Source organism: Zootoca vivipara, chromosome Z1 (assembly GCF_965207765.1).
Source record: "Zootoca vivipara chromosome Z1, rZooViv2.hap1.1, whole genome shotgun sequence".
Lineage (NCBI taxonomy): Eukaryota > Metazoa > Chordata > Lepidosauria > Squamata > Lacertidae > Zootoca > Zootoca vivipara.
This window is the reverse complement of record NC_142583.1, coordinates 58,965,424-58,987,704: the sequence shown is the minus strand read 5'-3', so window position 1 is coordinate 58,987,704 and position 22,281 is coordinate 58,965,424. Positions and strand designations below refer to the sequence as shown.

Here is a 22,281-nt window from a genome sequence, read left to right as displayed (position 1 = left end):
AAATGAAATGAGAAGTACTGGACACAGTCCCTGGACATGTAACTATCATGCAGGCAAAACAGTTGTGGGGCAGAGCAGGGGAGTTACTCCAATGTGACTCATTTTCCATAGAAAGAAACTGTAAGTCATAAAAGGGATAAATTAACAGGAGACTCCACTTACAAATGTTCAGTGAAGCTACAGCTAAACTTAGAATTGTCCAGTAACATCTGTGAGCTTAGTTGAAACAATTTCCCTGCCTCCAAACATGACAAATGGCTTAAGAGGTCAATGCAATATGAAAAATAATAAAATTTGCTTTTGGGCCTCTGGAACTGTATTGTAATGCAAATTGCATACCAATCACCACAGATTGTTAAAAGTGTAGGTGGCTTCAAAAATTACAGCACTGAACTACAGATTTTTGGGCTTGTGGCAATTAAACCACAAAAGGAAGAATGATACAGTTCTCCACAATTGAGAATGACGAGAAAAGGACACTTGGGATGCAATTCCTCTGGGAAAACCTCAAATATAAATATCAACCATTATCACAGGGCTCTTTTTTTCCTTAGCCAATAATTTTTAATACAGGGGTAGACCATTTGCAGAAATTCATGGCTTTGAAACTGCATATATATGTCAGTTGCCCATTTAAACAAGTCATCTGAATCGAGCAAGGGGCAGGGGAAATCAGAACCAGACATTAAAGGTTATGCACTTAGTATCAACACATTCATTAATAATCATGCGGGATCACTTTTGTCCTTAAACAATAAATGGAACAAAGGTATTGCTCATAGCTGACATTATGAAAGGCAAGAGAATTTAAAATATGTGTATAACAGACCTTAAACTATGCCTAAAGTGGTTCACACCATGTCAAAGGAACCATACATTTAACGATCCAAAAACATATCATGAAGAATTACAAATAATTATTAGGGAGATCAAGGTTCAGATCCCCATGGGGCTATGAGGTTAACTGGTGACCCAGTCACTGCCGCTCACGGGCCTGTTGTGGGAAGTCAATTAGGAAGAGGAGAACCATGTATGCAATACACAAAGCTTTAGAAAAATGCCTTTGGGGTTTGTTTGTTTTAACAATATCTAAAACATACCATAGTTGTTGTAAAATAAAATAAAATTTGTGACTTTATGCCAAACCATGAGCATGCCTGCATGCTCCTTGACTTTGGACCAGACCCTTTAGGAGTTTCTGTAAGAAGCATTGGCTTGAATACTTTATATGCAAATCTAATGTGAAATAGAGCAAAAGGTCCTTGGAATGAACATTTGATTGCTGGGGCCCCAGGGACACACAGCATCTGCCAGTGCTTTTTAAAAATGTGAAAATGTAAACAAAAATTGTGCATATGTTTAAAATCGGTTATTTTGTCCTTGCAACTTTCATGCTTACAGAAATGTTCTAATTAGAGGGGTTGGGGGTGATCTCAAAGGGTTCACCACTTTGGTTGAAGAACTGGGCAAAGTTTAATTCAGGATCCATTTTTACTAAGCTTGTTTTCTCATCTGTATTATGCACAGCTGGACATAACACCGCTGTCTGTTCCTCCCCTCTTCTGAAACCGGGCATGCTAAGCCTGCCAAATGAGTTTCTGTATTTCAGCTCCCCAGATAGTTTTTGTTTTTATCTCCATCACTGCAAAAGTTTGCTCTTTACCAAACATAATTAAACCTCTCAGTGAGTTGCTCTTGTAGAGAGAGAACCCAATCCTCTTATGCTGAAAGGGGATTGCACTTCCAGGATGCACACAAACATTACAGACTTGGAGCTGAAATGACTTTTTTTGCACATAGGCAAGAGCTCTTTTCTCTCATTGGAAGAGCCATTGTGATGCCAGTTGCAGCCCCACCCTCCCCCAGCAGTGACCAAAGTAAGGTGTGACGGAAAAAACTCAAGCAGACAACAATATGCATTCAAAATGGCCACAGCTTTATTCCTTACAGATGCAGGTGGATTTTTAGTTCAGGCATTGGGTGTATATCCATTTTAGCCTCCTGCCAGAGGGCTGAAACTTTTCAGGGTTGTGCCAAGGATTATGGCCTCCACAAGATGCAGATCTACGGAGGTGACCATCCTAAGGCCACTGCTGGAAGCTCAATGTTAAAACAGCAGCCTGGAAATGAGGTGTGTTTAAAATACACAATAAATAATTGACCAGGAATGTAATAAACAGTTAATGTTAAAGGAGAGAGGGAGGGTTTGCTCTTCTGCTGACTCTGCTGCAGGAGTCACATGCAGCCGGCTTTTATGCATCACAATATGCAACTAATGCCTGGTCAGCCAGCAAGGCCCTGTCTACCAGGTGATTCTGATTCACCAATTTAACACACACACACACACACACACACACACACACACACACACACACACCCTGGGCAGGCAGATTCGCTCAGCTGAAAATTCCCAAATAGCCAGCCTGACATCTGGGATGTGGCTGCCTGGGATGGTGGCCGAACATAAAGGGGTTGCAAATGCTGCCCACCCGGGGAAGAGGTAAGCGGCCATTTTTATATGGTCATTTCACATGTATGTAGAATGAATGTGTGAAGGGAGTAGCAGGACTGTAAATGCAAAATATGGGTGGAATTCAATGTCAAACATTCCATCTACACAAGAGTTTTACCTTGCTCAATAAAACAGTCCCCCTCGCTCTTCCCCCAGTGTGCTGTTCTTGGGATTCCCCCAACCACCCCAAACCAATTTGGGGTGTATTAAAGAGGGGGAGAATGACCTGTTTTGCACAAGGTTGTGTTTGTGTGTGAGTCTTCTAATCAAAAGATTTTTGCTTCCGGGCATGGGGCAGGGTATCTAAGCAAGCCATGAGATCTTGCAAGAGTGAAACAGACTGCCACTCATGCAAAAGAATCTCACTTTCCTCTCTTCCCTCCTCTAGTTTCCTGCACACCTTCAGCATCTTCTCTGGGGTGTTGTCATACCCTCTGGAGCAAATTTTGGGAGCATCCACTCATACATCATAATGTAATCTTGTAGCATTAATACAGCCATGTTCTTAAAATGGGCTGGTAGCCAAAGGAAGCTTTTGGTGTGGGTGAGACAGATGGTTCTGTCCCTATTCTACCAGCCTAGTTGGTTTCCATGCTAGGTGCATAGAAAAGAAAGTTTATTTCCCTACAACCATCACAGAAATGCAGCAGGCCTGCAGAGGAGATGGATCATTCCATCTTTCCAACACCCATCTGCTTTGTAGAAGGCATTTCTCCCCACTAGCCTGCCGAAAGGTCATATGTTGCATTAATAATACTTCCATTTAATATATTTGTTACTGAATCATAGGAAAATCACTAATGTTTGAGGGAGAGCACATGACTAAATTCAGCAGAATTTCTGTGTGTCCTAGGAACACATGCATTTTTCATGCGTGTTCCATCCATCCATCATTATAATTACAGTACCCCGTTTTGGTATCAATTGTACTTGTGTCCTTCCTGGTAGACTTTCATAGAAATCTGTCATTAGTTTTGCATGAACAACACTCTTTGGTACCATCAAGTTAATAATATGCTGGACATTCATAGGCATGAAACTCAATGCCAATTTGCCTCTGATAATGAAAAAGATACACCAGTCTCTACTATATCCCCCCCCCCCACACACACACCTATTTCAAAGCTAATGATTGAATCCTGTGGCCTGTGGTCCATTGTTAGTTAGCTCTCAAGCAGTGCTGCTTGTTTCAACCAAGGCTACTCCAAAATAATGGGGTATGGATAGCCATCTGTGTTTCTGCCTTTTCCACTTTGCCTTTGAGAATAAATATGCTGACTCTATGACCTTAGCAAAGGATTTAAGTACAAAATCACATTTTGTTCAGAAACTCTTATATCTGATCCTACACTGAATCAGTCCACTGGCAATAAGTGTTACCTCTTTCATTAGTAGTTGTAAAAACATGAGTGAATAATATCTTAATATATTAACTATATTTAGCCCAAGCAGAAAATGAAAGTGAACATGTAATTAACTACTATAATCTAATGCAAATAAAGAGGGAACAAAATTAAGATTGCCTGGATAATTTCAGGTTATATTAATTTTAGCAGCATTGTGTCAGAATAATCTAATCCAATAAATGTTTATTATCAGCCTCATTACATATTTGTTAAAATGAAAATATGGACACATGTTTTTATGTTAAATGAGAGATGCACCCAAAAGATCCAGTTGCTGGGATCTCAAGAACCATGACACTCAACTAATTAAATAATGCTTAAGTTATTAATTGCCTGCCTCTTAATTAGTCAATTGATTAAATTTAAGCCATTTTGGAAATTGCTGCCTCTTCAGTATAGGTATTTTTGGTATACTGAATATGAACATCCTCTCTATGCAATTTTCATCATGGGATGGGGGAGAGTGGAGTTGTGCCTCCTTATAAGTTTTCTGCTGACCCCACCACACCTTGTCTCTCCATCTTGGGGGGAATGTCAATAAAGGGGAACCTGCTGTCTGAATGTAGGCTCTCCCTGTGATTGAGAACCATTTGGGATCAGCCATTGCCAATTATGGAGAGAAACTGTAGACCATGTGTATTGTAGGCTTCACTTTCCAGACATCCTTCCAATCTTATTCATGGGTGGCAGGTGCAATGCTCTTACCTGTGAGGGTGGGGCACAGCTCAGCTATTAGAGTTTCATGGAGGAGAACACCTACCGGTAAGAAGGATTTAAAAGGTAACAGGATGCTGGACCAGATAGGCCTTGGTTCTGATCCAGCAGGATTCTTTTCTAATAAGAAAGAGTAAGGAATAGATTGGGAAACAAGCCAAGTGCTTGAAAGGTGCTGTTAAAGGAGCTGAGGACTCTGCTTAGTAATAGATAAGGGTACAAAGGGAAAGGAGACAGGATTATCTGGTTAGAGGAGTAATTGACTGTTTATGATAGGTTGCAGGTTGATTGTGTTTTAGACATGGCAATCATTCAGTATTTTGCTGGCTTGGGTTTAACGAACTGATGTTGGGGCAAACCACTGTTTCCCAAGTTCAGATGCAACAACAAAGTGCCAGGAATGGTAGCTTCATATCTCCCCACATCATGTGTGAAGGGGAGGGGTGGAATGTGCCAGCCCAAGCTCATCCCTCCTTGTTCATGCAACAATGAACCATACACTGATAGAAAGCTAGATCTGTCTTTTGAGGACTATTTTTTACACACAGGCCAATGTTTCCCTGTTGAATGTTGTTAAAATTAACAGCGTTTTGCTTGCCATACATTTAGTGCTCCCATGTCCTAGTGCTTAGAAAGACAGAATGGATGGACGTAAATTTTAATGGAAACTTTCATTTTCTTTCGCTCTCCTTCATAATTGAGCTTACCGCGTCTTGATACCCTCCCGTCTCTGAGCTAGGTAAGCAGTAAAATATTGGAAGCACAGAACAGTGAGATTTAATTAATGTCAAGAGTCATCAATAAACATTAGTTGCAATTGGAATAAGCTTAGTGTAATGATTTCTACAATCTAACTGACTAATGCACCTGCCACTAAAATCTATCTGGAAAGTGACTGGCATTGGCCTCACTAACATTGCAGTCAGAGATTTGTACCAAATGGCCAAAAAGGCTTATGGACCCAGCATGCCACTTTGGCTAATGTCATTACCAACATTACCTCTGCTAGTAATGCATTTATTTATGTAGCTGGGAACATTGATGTTCCACCTTTTTCATTGAGTTTATTAAGCAACGAAGGCTTCAGTTACTATCTATCTTTCTATCCTTAGGCCTGATAAACACCCCCCAGGGGGAAATTATTTGAAAAGTCTGGGGTGGAACTTAGCATTATTGGTGCAGTTTTCTTTCACCCCTTTTAACCATATTTCTGCTGAAGATTCATTCTCTGTGTCTGCTGTCATGGGATTGTTGTTTATCACATGATAGTGTATGTTTAAATTCCACAGTGGGAAGTTATGAAGACAGGTTTGTGTTACTGTGTTTCCTGAAGTGGGACTGTTGTCCTTTGTTCTTTCTCTTTGCTGTCTGATGCTAGAGAGAGGGGGAGCCATGTTGCACTGCTCTGTGTGTGTTTACATGTAAATAAAATAGATTAGCCAAATGCTGAGTTACTGAGGTCTGTTATGCAACTGTGCAAACTCTGCGGATCCCTGAGTGTGCTGGTGTTTCTTGGCATCAGTCGCTGTGATGTTCGGGCTGAAGAAAGCTTTTGAAGCTCCCGAACGATCGACCAGGAGGGAGGGAACATGCCAGTTGGGCATGTGTCTCTGCCAGGGTCCTACTCGTGTGTAAGAGATCCTAACAATTTTTGCCGTCTGTTATTGATGGTTGTGACCTCTTCATCAACCACTTTATTATGATTTGAACTTCTTCAGTAAGCATCCAGGCAGAAAAGGGATTATAACTATATATGTACTCTTGTAACATATGCCTTGTATATGGCTTTTTGCCTCTTTTTAGCCTGCCCTTTCTAATCTTCACTTTATTTCCACTATGATGATGTTTCGTATTGCCTTTTTGAGTTCCAGTTATCCAACACTATTTATTAAAAATTGCTTCTGCTTTCCATCTCTTCAGAGCTATGATTCAGTAATTACAAAACTCTGCAAGTCATATTCAGTATTCGGTCAACTCCTGGCATGCTCTCCCTTCCCCTCTCCCACACCTCTTCTACTAAATATCTGTCCTTCAATTACCTGGAACAAGTATAGCAACGTCCATTCAATCATCCTGAAGTATGGTTGTGTGAAGGTGCAATCATCAACAAAACAAAACTCTGCTTTAATGGAATGCATAATGTTGATACCTAACCCAGAGCAGACCCATGGAAATTGACAGACTTAAGTAATTTGTGTCCATGGATTTCAATTGGTGTACAGTACTCTGACTGTGACTTAATTAGTTATCGTCCAATAATATGTGCTAGTTTCTATCAATGTGATCTGCTCAATATTCTGAATGAAACAATAGAGAATTAAGAGCATTGTTTCAGATAAGCTCCTGTAACTAAAAGTGCAACTCATCAAGCAGATTAAAACTAATTTGTCTGACTGAAAATATTACCACAATTAATTGATCAGTAGTTAAATGTATTTACAAAAAACAGTTGGATGTCTCTGTTAGAAACCACACCACATTCCCAAGGCCCATAAGTCAATGGTAAAGTGCATAGTTTGTATGCAAAGGGTTCCAAGTTCAGTCTCTGGAATCTCCAGATAGGGCTGGGGAAGGGTTTCCTGTATGAAACCCAGGAGAGCTATTCTGAGCTCAGTGGGCCAACTATTACACAGTTAGGAAAAGCAGCACAGTCCCCAGGAGGATCTGATGCTATGGCTTTCTCTCGTTTACTCTGTGCCCTACCCATATTTGGACTGGGCACATAAACAACAGGTATAGGAAGATCCTTATGTGTATAATGATTTAGAGCAGGCATCCCTAAACTTTCGGCCCTCCAGATGTTTTGGACTACAATTCCCATCTTCCCCAACCACTGGTTCTGTTAGCTAGGGATCATGGGGGTTGTAGGCCAAAACATCTGTAGGGCCGCAGTTTGGGGATGCCTGATTTAGAGGTTTAAGCAGCTCTTTAAGTGCACCCTTGTTTTCTTATGTTCCTGGTGTATTTTGTTTCTTGTGTTATCTTCTTGCTTGGTACACCTAAACTTAGGGAGTAATTTCAAAATAGATTCCTCATCAGAAATGTGTGTGTGTGTGTGTGTGTGTGTGTGTGTGTGTGTGTGTGTGTGTTTAGGAAACGTTGAATAAAATCATGTTCAGGTAGAAGCCATTACCCATGAATATAAATAGTAAAGGAAGTATTCCATGTATAATTCATCATAGAGAGCAGCTGCTGCTATTCATAATGGTCATAATGAGAGACAGGCATTCCCTTCCAATGGTCATCTGATGCCAATAGCCACTCTGCCAAAGCTACACCAGCATTACTTGATATACATATATGTACTGTAATCCTGTGTTCTGCCAGGAGCAAAGCAGAAAGCAAATTAATATAAGCAGGCCCAAGGGTTACTACAGCAATAGCAACACCAATGACTGCTCTCATATATAACATGTTTGAGATCACACACTGTTGTGTTCCTATTGTGCCTGTTCAGGGAACACTCCAGCTATCAAATGGCAATGGCAAGGAAGCCATGATGATGATTGATCATTGAACCCCTTTTGTGTACTCTTCCTCTTACAATGTACATGTGTATTCCCAGGAAGAGCCCAAGACAGGGACAGAGAAGAGAGAATTACCATCCTCAGTTGCCAGCCATCTCTATAAATCTATTTGGAGGAGGCCAGCATGTAAGACTCGAAGGACACAGGCCCAGCATGAGAAGGGTTCAGGTTTTGTTGAAATACCAAGGATTCAACAGAGATACTATAATGTTCTCTACAGCAGGTGCTGGGAAATACTTCTGCCTGATACCTTGTAGCATCACTTCCAGTTATAATAGATCAGGTATGGGGAACCTGTTCCTCTCCAGATATTGTTGGATCTCAGCATCCTCCATGACCGACCAACATGGTCAGTGGTCAGAGATGACAGACACTCCCTCTCTTGGGGATTTTTCATGTTGGTACAGTGTGTTTGGTGTTTTCTGTCTTTCTGGCACACATACATGAATGTGAGTTTCTCTGTTGTTTGTGCTACAAACCACTTTCGTGAAATCTGGTTATGATGAACTGGATATTAGCTAGTCTCATCACTCCCTACAGCCCACCTCTGTCCATGTGTTGTCATTATACTGTCCAACTAGTGTTGACGATTGGCCTTTTGGTTGTACTGGAGATGGGTAGATATTAGTGATTTGCCTTCCTAGCCAACTCAAATATTTGCTGCAAGTAAATAGGATTAAATTATCATGCTCCCTTCTAAAGATGATTCTGGTGTGAGACTCTAGCACAGCACAGAGCTTTCCAAACTGTGTGTTACAACACATTAGTTTGTCGGCTGCAGTGTATAGGTGTGTCATGTGACCACTCCCTGCACTTCTCCCAGGGATGGAAAGGGGTTAGTTCAGGGGTCAGCAAACTTTTTCAGCAGGGGGCCGGTCCACTGTCACTCAGATCTTGTGGAGGGCCGGACTATATTTTTTTGGGGGGAATGAACAAATTCCTATGCCCCACAAATAACCCAGAGATGCATTTCAAATAAAAGCACACATTCTACTCATGTAAAAACACGCTGATTCCCGGACTGTCCGCGGGCCAGATTTAGGAGGCGATTGGGCCAAATCTGGCCCCCGGGCCTCAGTTTGCCTACCTTAGTTTAACCTTTGGTTTGCTAGTAAAACTGAATTGCTGTGCTGTGAAATGATGCAGGTATAAAAAGTGTGTCACCAACATGAAAAGTTTGGAAAGCACACTCCTAAACATGTTGACTTGGATGCACATCTAACGAGCACTGAATTGTAATTGTACAAGCTGCAAAATACAAACTTCTTGGCATTTAGAATAGTGATTCCCAAAATCTGAGCCACAATAAAAGCTGAAGTGTGCCTTGAAAAATCAAGACACTTTGTAGACACATCTGTCATTCAGCGCTTTGGAGAGCAGAAATGTTGCTATTTTAAGAGAGGATTGAGGAATATTTTTTTGAGTAAAGTGTGAAACTTTTGGTTTTAATTTATGCACCCACAAAACATGTGCCTCAAGATGCTGGTTCACAACATGTGCTCTAATTTGTGGGGTAGGGGGGACCTGTTTTAGTATGTTATGAAGCTTAGCATTTTATTAGCCCTTGATTGATACAGGGCCTGTTACAGAAAATTATACTTGCAGGCCTAATTGTCACTTTTATGAAGTTCATTTACGCCAGGGAAATGTTTTATGACTTTGTTTAGAACCCATGATACTACTCAATGTTTCAAATAACCAACACATGCCCTGTAAACTTGTTGCTGCAAGTTTGTATTCAGTAGTTAATAATTTAAGAAGCCAAAGCTACAAAAGTGACAAGGCTTAACACATAAGAAGAGGTTCGTGTGTGTGTGTGTGTGTGTGTGTGTGTGTGTGTGTGTGTGTGTGTGTGTTTTTAACAAAAATAATAGCCTGTAGTTGAAAATTTCACAATAGTGCTAATAAACCAATTATCTGATATTAGAGACGAAGGTGTTCCCTGTTCTTGGTGAACAAATCTACTTCCCTTATTGTGACCTCGAGATTTACAGCAGCCACACAGTCCTTCCTCCTCCTGTGGACAGAGCTGTAAACCCAGCACTCATCATGGTTCACCAAGAGCAGAGAGGTTGTGGGGGCTGGGGAGAGTTCTGAGGGCCAGATAGGAGAGGTATGGAGGGCCTCAGACCTGAGTTTCTCCATCCCTGGTGTAGAAGTACTTTCTTCTGTCTTTCACTATTTTCCTGCCATTCAGTATCCTTTGGATGACAGAAGTTGAGGGTTGATCGAAGGGAAGGAATCTGATGAACTGGATTTGGAACAAGCAGACAGAAAAGATAGCTCCAAAAACAAGAGTCATGAGTATGACAAGAACTGGAAAATGGTCTGGAAGCATTTATAGGTAGTGCTGACTAAGCAGAAGTCAAAATAAAAATAAAAAATCCTTCCAGTAGCACCTTAGAGACCAACCAAGTTTGTCATAGGTATGAGCTTGGTTGGTCTCTAAGGTGCTACTGGAAGGATTTTTTATTTTTATTTTGACTGCGTCAGACCAACACGGCTACCTACCTAAGCAGAAGTCAGTAAGGAAAGCAGGAGTTTAGGGTAAAACAGAGCTCAGGGTACCAAGGACATCTCAGAGTTATCTGCATTTTCCATTTTTTTTAAATGCATCAAAATATGTTTGCATTGTATATTTTTGAGAGAAAATGTGTTCGCAAATGTGTATTTTGAAAGAATGTACTAAAAATAGAGAGTTTGTGTTCAAATGGAACTATTTGACATTAGCAGACTAGCATAGAGGCAGGATAGGAAAAAATTATTTATTAGCGAATGCATACAAAAGTGACAGACAGAAAGCAGGCTGATTCATTTGCCCTTAGATGAGATGTCAATGGAACTGAGGTTGATTAGAGTCCGAAATGGATAATGCATTTCCTAATCAAAACAGCTGAGAAAAACTAAGGAATCCATATAGGGGTTAGATAAAGGGGGAGAAATAAAACCTAGGAATAATAATAATAATAATAATAATAATAATAATAATAATAATAATGTGCTTTCCCCCTTATGTACCATGGAAACATATATTTCTCCCGCAGTTTTCATCTCTGCAATTTTGTTGTGTTTTTGTATTCCCTTGTCTGAACAAATGGAAACCAAGAGTCCATACATCTTTGCATTATGTAACAGATGGTTTAGTGTATAAAATTCCTGTAACTTCTCCAGAGAATAAGATTGCAGTTTTTTATTTTTATTTTTAAAAAATGTTTCTAAGTCTTAAATCAGTTTACTGTGAAATGGTCCTTTGCAAATCATGCCAGTGGTGGTCTCCCTTTAACATTGCATCTAATATATGATCTCAGCAGCTGACTAATAAATGGACCAGCAAAATCATCAGGGGAACAATTTTTACCTTGAGAATAGTACTATAATATCTCCTGTTTCCCAGCAACTGTTACTGTATGATATTTGGACCTCTTGTTTTTGGATGTTGGTAGCTGAAGAACCAAGGAGGAAAAATATGACTAACCTGGAGTGTTTTGTCTTGTCTTGTTTTGTTTCACAGGAAAAAGCCCAATATTTACAGAGGACTCTTGCCTCTCAAGTAGATAAATCCACACAGACTGAACTTGTAGGCCACGATGTAAGTAGCTGTTTTAAACAGTTTTTCTTTTATCTTCTGTATTGATATTTAAATCTCTACCAGCTTATTTTCCTTTGCTACTGCTGTGTCTGCGTATTGATGTAAAAGTGCAACACCATTCATCTTTCACTCTTAAATGATGCTCAAATGCCTTCTGCAACAGAAAAAAAAGAAGATAATTACAGCTACCTGCCAGCATACCAATGTCCTATTAATTGCTTGTTTTACCAACAATTCCCTTATACTCTCTAGAATTTGTGCAGGAATGTTTGTGGAGAATATGTATTAGTAGAATTTGAAGTCTTTCCCTATTTTCAAATATTTTAAAAAGCATTTACCTACTTATTAACAACTTAATGAACGTATTATGCACATAATCACCAAAGACTAAGCCAGTCTTTTCTTTTCTTTTAAAAAATTGTATTACAAATGAAAGCTGAAGAAGTTTGCAGAGAAGTTTGCATTAATATTTTAATCACTGGGTATCAGCAGGGGATGTTGCTAGTAATTTAATTGAAAATTACAATTTTTATCCTGGTGTGATTATGAACTGTGACTATCAAGAAAGTACTCCAATGTATTGGAATGATTAATAGAGCTGGCTTGTATGTTATATCATTCCCATTACAACCTCCCTTGAAAAGTATATTGGTAATCAAGGTTTGAAAGACAGAAGCACAATTATTATCTACCGGAATGAACATGGTACTGTTACCTTTTTCAAACAGCATCCTCTAAAGTAGTTTCCGATTTTTGATGTAGGCTCATATGTGCTTTTGGTCAGTTCCATTGGTATTGAAGTTGTTGTGCAATTTCTGTTTCTCAAAGCAGAATTAATGAATAAGATAGCCGTATTCTGGTAGGTGTGCTGGACATTAACCTTAAAGGAAGTCATCTTTTTGTTTTGTTGTCTTTCAAAGAAGTGGGAATCCTTGTTGTGACCATATGTGAATGGATGGCTCTGTGGACTAGCTCCCTGGCTTGCCCACTTTCCATTTGGAGTGGGATTCTGATTTGTGGCTGCCTACAAACAAGCCAGAAACCTAGTGTTCTTGGGTGAAATGGCCAAATGAGAGATCTGTAGAACCTGCATTTCCATCTCTGCATTCTGTGATGGTACTGTTGTCTGTCAGGACCGTAGGCCAAAACATCAGGACATTGAAACTGATTCTTATGCTTATTTATTTATCACATCATTTGTGTGTTTATTACATCTATATCCTGTCTGCTGATCTACCCGAAGGCATCAAGGAGACTAAATTAAAATTACCAAAAGCAAGAATAAAGCAGTTATTAGAAACAGTATAATGATTCACCAAGGGAAACCTCTCATAAGGGCATATATTCTAAGAAAGTTATTACTGGTGAACTCCCATTGAAATCATCCTTTGGGTCAGCAACAATGGCAGGTGGGAACAGAGAGTTCTTCACCACAGAGAAGAAAGCCCATTGTTCTTCATGACCTTGCCTGTTTCACCCAAAGGATGCACAAGTTTCAATAGGAGAACTAATTTGCGCAATTTTCAGTACTTGTTTAATACTTCCTGGGTGTCAAGCTTGGTATTTGTGACAAGCCTTCCTATGAGAAAAAATAGCTGAAAGGTTATTGGGGTGGGGTATTTTTTACCTGCATAGAAGAGACAACTTTCCAGGTTAATTAAATTAACCTAAAAGTTTCAAAGTAAAAAAAAAATCATTATTTTGAGGGTTTTACTTTGATTTGTGGCTAGCAATGTTTCCAACTATTTGTACCAGCCAAGTTTCAAGATTTTCCAGTGCCATTTCCCTAGGGTTTCACAGTGAGGAGCTGCAACTGGATTGCCATATGTTTTACTCACACAAGTTAACAAATATCTGGAGATGCATGCACCCTGATGTCACCAAGCTTAGCCAGTTTATATTATAAAGACACCTTGGAGAAAAGAAAGTGAACAGATAATGGGGAGAAATAAAAAAGCACATTTCTAGCATAAGCAAGGGAAGTAAGCATTGATAACAGATTGACAACGCAAATGTCATGCAGCTAAGATTTAGGTTTTTTGGTAAATATATCTCCAATACACTCCACCAATTCAGGGCTTTAATTTTAGCAGGGGAACTTAAAGGATGATATTCAACTAAATTTTACTCAGGGTAGACACATTGAAATTAACAAACATGACTAAGTTATGTCTATTAATTCTAATAGGTCCACTCTGATTCAGAGGCGTAGGAAGGTCAGGTGGTACCCGATGTGGAAAATTTCTTGTCACCCCCCCCACACACACATTGATATATAATTATTTTTGCCTGCAAAAAATGGTTTTACATTATTTCATATTTTCTTACAAAGGAATGTGGATTCTGAGCCTCTGATAACAATTAGGTGACCATGGACAGATACTTAAATCTACAGGATGGATTGTGTTTTGGGTTGTGTTCTTTTATTTATATTTATTATTTATTTAATAACATTTATTTTTTTAAAAAAACTGCATAGTGGTTTACCAAAACAAAAACACACCGCAGCAGTAAAATCAAGAAAAATTAACAATCCTACTTTAAAACATACAAAAGCTAAAATATTAAGATTAAAATTACTTCAACTTCCTAAGCATCAAGGTATGCTTGCCTAAAGAAGAATGCTTTTAGCAGGTGCCCGAAAAAAGTCTAGCACAGGCACGTGCTTTGTTGAAATTTCAGCCTTCACAACATAGGGAAACGGCCAAATAAACAGCTATTTTTTGTGGAGGAGGGACAAGATATTAACTGATATGCATGAAATTTCATATGTTGCTATATAATCCCTAGTGTAGTAAGATAAGATATTTGGAGCAGGCATTAAAAAAAAAGTTTTTTTATGAACTGCCCTAGTAGGGCAGTAATTGTTCCTTGATAATTTGTCACCCCCCTCCATGATGGTACCTGGAGTGCCCCCCCCTTTCCTATGCCCCTACTCTGATTTAAACTTAATTGAGTACCACCCTAAGTAAGGAATTATGTTGCTATAATTACTGTAGGAACACAGCATTTCTTCCTGCATTATAAATTGCTGTTCTGTTAAATTGTGGTTCCTTGAATATTTGACTACTATGGAATGCAGTACAGTGCAGTTTTGATTTTCCAGAAAGCTCTGAAAACATTTGTAAAGTGGCTTCATAAAATTGGTTTTGCCTATCACTTGTTCACCTCTTGTTAAGACTTCACTTTGGAATTATGGAGAACTTTGATGTCTTATTCTCAACAGGTTTCCTTGAACTACAATTTTGGTCACCTCTGTATTTACTAAGCTCATTTGTGCCCCAGGATTTAGATATTTGGCCTGCACATAGCATACTGATAAAGAGGGGGATTAATTAAAATAGGTTCAAATGAATGTGTTCAAAGGTTGCAAAGGTTGTCAAGAGACCTCGGCCAGAAAATGAGGTAAAACAACATATTGTAAAAAAACAACAACAACATGTGCCGAGTTTGGTGGTGATATCTCAAGAGGTGGCCTAACCTATAGAGAACAAATGGACAGAAACGTGACTTTTGATGTGGAGCTTTAATTAACATGCATTAGCATGCCTTCTGTTGAATTGTTCATCACTTATCCCAGTACAGTGAACACCAGAGTGTAGGGTTTCTTCTGCTGTACCTCATCGCTGAACACCAGCTTTGTGCAATTTGCATTGGTCCCCAACTTTCCTACAGTACAGATAGACACAGCTCCATCTTATGCGGCCTCCACAACTGCAACTGTTGGTTGCAATATTCTTTCTTGATGTATCTTTGTCTGTCCAGTTATCGTGCTATAGCTGAGTGGTAGAAATCTGTCTATGATGACACATTTTGCTCCAGATGAATACGGACTCTTGGGTGCTGGCATTACTTTCAATCCAGAATGGTCACCTTAATAATTATTAGAAATGCCATCATTAATTCTTTCACTTCTTTCAAAATCTGATCATCTTGTATAATTACTTTTTCCATTCCAGATAGTTGTATTCTTCCTCTTATTCTCTCTTCCTTTGGTGATCTGGAGGACTATATTTGTATTACGTCTCATTCTTTTATGCTGTAACATGCAGCATATTATGCACCATCTTCAGCCTTTATCCATTTCAGCAATTTACAAAACAATGCTGAGATGTGGGTACTGAGAAGCAGACTTTAAAGCATGACCATCATGTGCCAAGATGGGAGTTGCACCCAGTCAAAACATTATAAGCTGCACATGGTGGTATGAGGAGGGGTCACTCGTTTGACATGGCAGCTATAATCATCACCATGTTGTTGCAGTGGGGTAGATGCAAAGGCAAGAAGGAAACCAGCTGGCTACTAACTGTGAAAGCTTGCACTCATGAGCAGCTCTCATGGCTATGCTTGGGCAAGATGAACTACATTGTTGGTTTCATTTGCGACATTTCAACGAGGTGTAAAGCAGCCATTCCAAAAGTGGAAGACACCTGCATTTGGAAAGCCTGAATGGATCCAACTCACTATTTGAAAATAACTGCTCTTCATGGTGTGATGGAAACCACTTTATGATCTCTTCTCAAATGGTTTATTGCATGCTTACAGCCACTGACTTTTCCCCAGACTCAAGGCGACTTACAACTAAAATAGAAACAACTATTGGGGGGTGGGCGGAATCAGTAAAAATATTTTGAAGACTGCTCAGTATATTCCACTTTTTGTATTTACCCTCCTCCACACCCATTTTTCACCCATTTTCTACAACCCTCTTGTTTATTTGTTTGTTTTAGTTTTTTAGCTAGCAGACATAGTGGCAAAATAAATATATTTATATGGATAGATATTGCTTTGGACATTGAAGCATAAATCACTTTAAGCTAGTGAATTATTTTACACAATGCACTGGGCAGTTCTGTCTTCCACTTATGGATATTGCTACAGCACATTCGTGGTAAACTCTTTGTTGACAGCATTTAGGGCTAAATGCATTGATGCACAACACTCCCTTGTGGCTTCCTGGAAAGGAATGGAGTGTCTTGTCCTTGCCACCTGACAGAAATTCTGGCTCTGGCAGTTTGTTGCCAAAAATACCATTATGTTTACATAGGAGAACATCTGTTCCTGCCATTGTTCATCTCTTCTGCTGTTGTGGGTGCTTTCTCCTTCTGTGTCTTCCATATTTATTATGATAGTATTTGCAACATCTAAAATATGGTCCATATCTCAAAACGTATTAGCAATGCATGAACAATTTGCACTTACTGATTGGGTTCATAATTGCATGCCCATGTATTCATCTGCATTATTTCTGGATTTTATGTGTAATATATGATTGCAGGTGAGCAAGGGAGCATGTGCACATTTTTAATTCTTCTTCCTTGTTTTCCTTTTTGCATTCACCATATTACAAAATATTTTCCCCAAAAAAACTTAAAGGTATTTTAAAGCTATTGCTTTACAGAGGTAGCTCTCTCTGTTGACCTTTGAAGCAGAGCTGCATTCGGATGAAATGCAGTCATTCCAAGTGGATTATTTATCAGAATCTCACAGTGCTTCTACTCAGTGTCTAATGCTAGTCAACAGTGGTTTTATTTTTTAAAGAATAGTTAAAAAACGCGGTTAAGGTACAAGATGTGGCTTTCAGTGAAAACATGAGTTATCTTTAGTGGAAAAAAAGCCCAGTGATGTCTTATCTGTATTATTGGAAAACCAATAAAATCTTAACTGCACAATAAAACAACAATAGTCATATCTTAAATCAATGTCAAAACATTTTTGACATCCTTACAACAATCCTGTAAGATAGGCCACTCTTCTTATTTACATATTGAAGAATGGGAATTGTACCTGGAGGGTTGCAGGTTCCCCACTCTGGTTAAAGCTAATATAATTTTGTTAATTCTCCTCAGTTCATCTTGTTTGTCTTTGGTACTCAATTCCCCCCTAATCTGATTCTTCGTATAGATGCTGGATCCTTCTTCATTGAGATTCTTTCTCTAAATGTGCAGTGTTTTAGTTAAAATATATGTATTGGAGTATTTCACTGATTATAACAGTAAGCATGGTTATATTTGTTTTAATCATTATTATGCTTTGGCTTAAATATTTTAATACAACTTTTTAGGGCACAAGGCACCTGTAACACAAATACCAGTGATGCATGCAACTTAATCTTTGAGACTTCATTTATCATATTTTCTTCTTCTTCTTTTTTTAAAGGCCCTGTGGAATTCTTCATGTACTGAACGTTCAGTTTACAAACCAATCAGCATCTCATTGGTACCAACATTATTTAATTAAAATAACATATCATTGGACACACGCACCACATAGACAATTAGTTTCACTTTGTTGCCTGTATAAAGATGATTCTGCCTTTGCCTTTGGGTGTTTGCTGGGACAAAATGCCTTGCTCATTATAAAAACAAGCATTTTTCACTATTCTCATTTGCATTAACAAATATTTGATTAAGTTATTACCAATAAATTATTACAGGCATTTGAAAAATCAAAATAAAGTATAATTTTATCTTCCATAACTTGTGTACAGTTGTATTGTCCTTTGGGGTCAGCGGTAGTACACCTTGGTGGTTACCAAGAGCAACATTCAAGGCCAATGTTCCTGTTTTAGGTAGGAAACGGTTTTGGGGCACACTGAGTCTATTGTGACTTCTCATGCCAAAATAGGCTACTAAGCAGTTTACAAAATATAAAAAGCCAGTTAGGTTATTGTACACATTTCCTGTAAAGTTCACATTTTGTGCACTTTTTTGTTTGTTTTTTACTGAGACAGTCACAAAATTTGGAGAAATGTAATCCAATGGATAAGTTTGGGACTAGCAAATTAGGATGGTTTGGTTTACATGGACCAATACATGGATCTCTGTTGAGAAGCACTCTCCCCAGAATTTACTATAACCAGGCAATATTAAGTAACTACAGGAGACATCACATCATCTAGTTTTATATTTACAGTTTAGCATAGGTGCAATAAAACACCAACCAGTCTTTTCTTCTATCTTTTTATTCTTACTTCTACATCTTTTGTTGCTCTGCTAGCTGTTGATTCTCATCTTGAGTCTATTATTTTGTAAAGAATTTATTTGCATATGGAACACAATTTTGAACTCTCTCACCCCCCCCATTTCTCCTTCTTTGCATAGCCAAACCTAATCCAATTTACAAATATTTTACCTCTTTCTCTTGTACTACTATATCAGGAGTAAGGTAGCTGTGGCCCCTCCTGATGTGGTACAACCCCCATTATCCCTGATCATTGGGGATGCTGGCTGAGGTCAATTGATAGGAGTTGCAATTGAATAATATTTGGAGGACCACAAATTTTCCATTCTTATACTATATATTGCAAATTTATTCTCTTCCTCTGTTCTCATTTTCTTCCCTGAAATTCTTTTCTGGTATCTGCTTCTGATTGCATCTGTTATCGTAGCTGATAATACACCCTCCAATGAGCTAAGGCAGGCTTTCAATGAACTCAATGGGGCTTGCTTTCAAGCAGACATGCATACGATTGCATATGTAGAATCCAAGGCAATGCAGATTTCTCGGAAGTGATATAAAACATGACATGACTGCATCACATCATACTACAGGTAAGAACATCAGGAATACTCCGTTGGCTGAGTCCAGGATCAGGAAAGAAAGGAATTATACTGCAAGTGCACCTTGTTGACTATTCCTGATCTAGAAGAATGACTTTATGGAGGAGAATTAAGTTTGTACAATCCCACACCAGCAGTCTGCAGTGGTACATTCCAGGAAAGGTTTTATAGTTTGATGAATTATTATTTGCCTAGAAAGGCTGCACTCTTGTGGTCCCTGGGAGGGCCATAGAATTTTGCAGAACTCCCACTCCTCAGGCAGAGAGGAAGAACATTCTGTCTAGCCAAAGAAGTATTCCCACTATAGCCAAGGAAACATCCACAGTGGCCCCTCCTCTGCTGTTGGTGCTCTGACAGGAGGTGAAAGGGGACCTGTTGGGGGGGGGGGTTATATCTGTTTAATCTAAAGCCCTCCTGTTCTCCTTGTCTGCTCCAGAGAAGCGGACACAGAGCAATTGATTCAAACTACAAGAAAGAAGATTCCACCTAAACATTAGGAAGAACTTCCTGATAGTAAGAGCTGTTCGGCAGTGGAATTTGCCGAACTCCTTCTTTGGAGCAGAGGTTTGACAGCCATATGTCAAGAATGCTTTGGTGGTGTTTCCTGCTTGGCAGGGGGTTGGACTGGATCAGGGCCGGCCCTACGTATAGGCTGGGTGGCGCAGGGCACCATGGCTCCGGCCTGCCAGGAGGGCGCCATGAGCTGCGCCTGCCCGCTGGCCGGCCGGTCTGCCGCGCAGCTGCGCGGCGCACCCACCCACCCACCGCGCTGGGAAACGGGGCGGGAGGGCGCCGGAGAGATCGCGCTGTGCCTGCCCGCCCATCCACCGCGCTGGGAAACGGGGCGGGAGGGCGTCGGAGAGATCTGGCGCACCATGGCGAGAGGGGCGCTTAAGACGGCGCTGGACTGGATGGCCCTTGTGGTCTCTTCCAACTCTATGATTCTATGGTTCTATGATTCCTTAAGTGCCCCTGAGAAAAGGGGAATACATCAGATTGCATATTTTTGTGTGTCCTCTCCAGCCACTCCCCCACAAGTCAGAACCCCCCACACCTGCTCTGGCTGGCAAGAGACTGGCAGGGCTCAGAATGGGGTTGCTTCTGCCAGCACATGTTATTTCCACACATACCCTCCTGGGAGTGCTCTTCTAGCTCCAAATATGCATTTATTTTTACTCAATGTAAAGGGCCTTGTAGCACCACTTCATTCTCCTTTGTTATGGTTGACAGTATCATTGTCATCATTGCCATCTTTGCATGCCTCTACTAGATGTGGGCAGAAAAGAGTCTGGAAGAAGAGTCACCCCCCCCCACACACACCCTTTTATTGATGTGGGAAAGGAAAGCAGTTTGCTGGTATAAGTGGAAAAAAGTCATTGACTTCTGCTTTTACTAGTGCACCCATTGATCATGAGAAGAAAAGCTTGCATCCAGATATTACATACTGTAGATGTAATACAATGGGGGCGAGGAGACTGAAATGATAGACTATGGTGCAATTCATGCATTGCTCCACATCAGTGATGCATGCAATATGTGAGCAGCTGACCTTGCAAACAGTAGTCAGCAGAGAGGCCCTCTGCAACAGTAGCTTATCACACAGGTGCTGATTATTTGGAGTAACTACATGTGTTCACCTGCTGGAGCCGCTAGGGGTTGCACTGTTCAGGGGAGCAAGGACAGCTGATTTCTCTTACTGCTCCATGTGATAGCCGCACATGTAACATAAATAATGTGTGAATAGGGAGGATGAATAGACTATAATAGCCATCATTGTGTCATATGGACAGTACCTGTGTAAATCTTGCTGCATCTGCCAGTTACCAGTACAGGATGTTTTCAAGTAAGTACATCAGTTTCAAGTACTGAAATACTGTGGGTTAAAAAAAAAAAACCTACCCTACTCTAAAGATATTAACATTGTGGATGTCATTACAATGCAAAGCTGGATATAATATTGCAGCTTTACTGTGATAATGAGCTTACATGGTATATTTTCTACACTAACCAGAAATCCCATAACAATTCTGATATACAGTATTTAATTCCATACTTATACACATTAAACCTTTTCAGATTCACACAAATGCATAGGGTATAACTCAGATTTTTCCATTCCATTTTTTTCATTAAATTCAGGAGATAGTCTATTTTATGGTCTAAATACCTTGATGGATGCTAGTGATATTCCAGCTTCAGTGGTATTCTCATAATGGTGCATTTGAGAAATACTGACATAACAAGACACCTTAATATTTTTTTTAAAATAAAAAATACATATTTTTTTTTTCAAACTCAGATGTACAAAATGTAAAAAAGTGCCTTGGGATATAACATTCCTTAGAACAAAAGAACTCTTTTTTTTCCCTTTATTGCTTGTAATGATTCTATATGGAACACTATTGAAATAATGTTTTAAGCATTAATTAAAACAGAGAATAAGCAGAAAGAAAAATGAGTAAGTTAAAAAAAAACAGAAAAGAAAGTAGGGAAGGTGTATGGGTGGGTTTATTGGCCATTTAAAAGTGCAGGTCTCTTCAATTCATGGCTGAAAAACCACAGATAGTAAGAAATCACTGGGCTAATGCTTACACTTATGTAAGTATTTTATTTATTTTATTGATTCTTTAAAATGTATTATTTTAACATATCAGCCAGAGGCTTCAAGCAAAATTGTAAACCTAAGTCGCCAGCAACAATAAAAATCAAGGGTTCATTCACTGCATTGCAACGAAGCCAATAGGTTGTCTTCAGCTCCAAATCCCAGAAGAGAATCCCATCACCTAAGCATCACTACCATAAAGGCCCTGTGTTTCAGAAGGTCACAGACTCTCCTGCATTGGAGGTTTTTAAACAGAAGTTGAATGACCATCTGTCAGTGATTCTTTGTGTGATATGTGCATTACAGGGGGTTGGATGAGATGACCTTTGGAATAACTTCCTACTCCACAATTCTATCATTCTGGTGATT

The 22,281-nt window shown here is 39.5% G+C and overlaps 1 protein-coding gene across 2 annotated transcripts in view; it reads left to right on the top strand.

Moving 5' to 3' along the window:
• CCSER1 (coiled-coil serine rich protein 1) overlaps positions 1 to 22,281 on the top strand; it is a 702,960-nt gene that overhangs the window by 393,974 nt on the left and 286,705 nt on the right. Inside the window, exons 9-10 of one of the 2 annotated variants that reach the window (XM_035113302.3) lie at positions 11,671 to 11,748; positions 17,908 to 18,227. In XM_035113302.3, the coding sequence (XP_034969193.3) occupies positions 11,671 to 11,748; positions 17,908 to 17,988 (159 nt within the window). In that variant the 3' untranslated portion in view covers positions 17,989 to 18,227. Of the gene's footprint in view, positions 1 to 11,670; positions 11,749 to 17,907; positions 18,228 to 22,281 lie in introns of those variants that run through there. The other variant, XM_035113300.3, reaches the window with a different exon arrangement.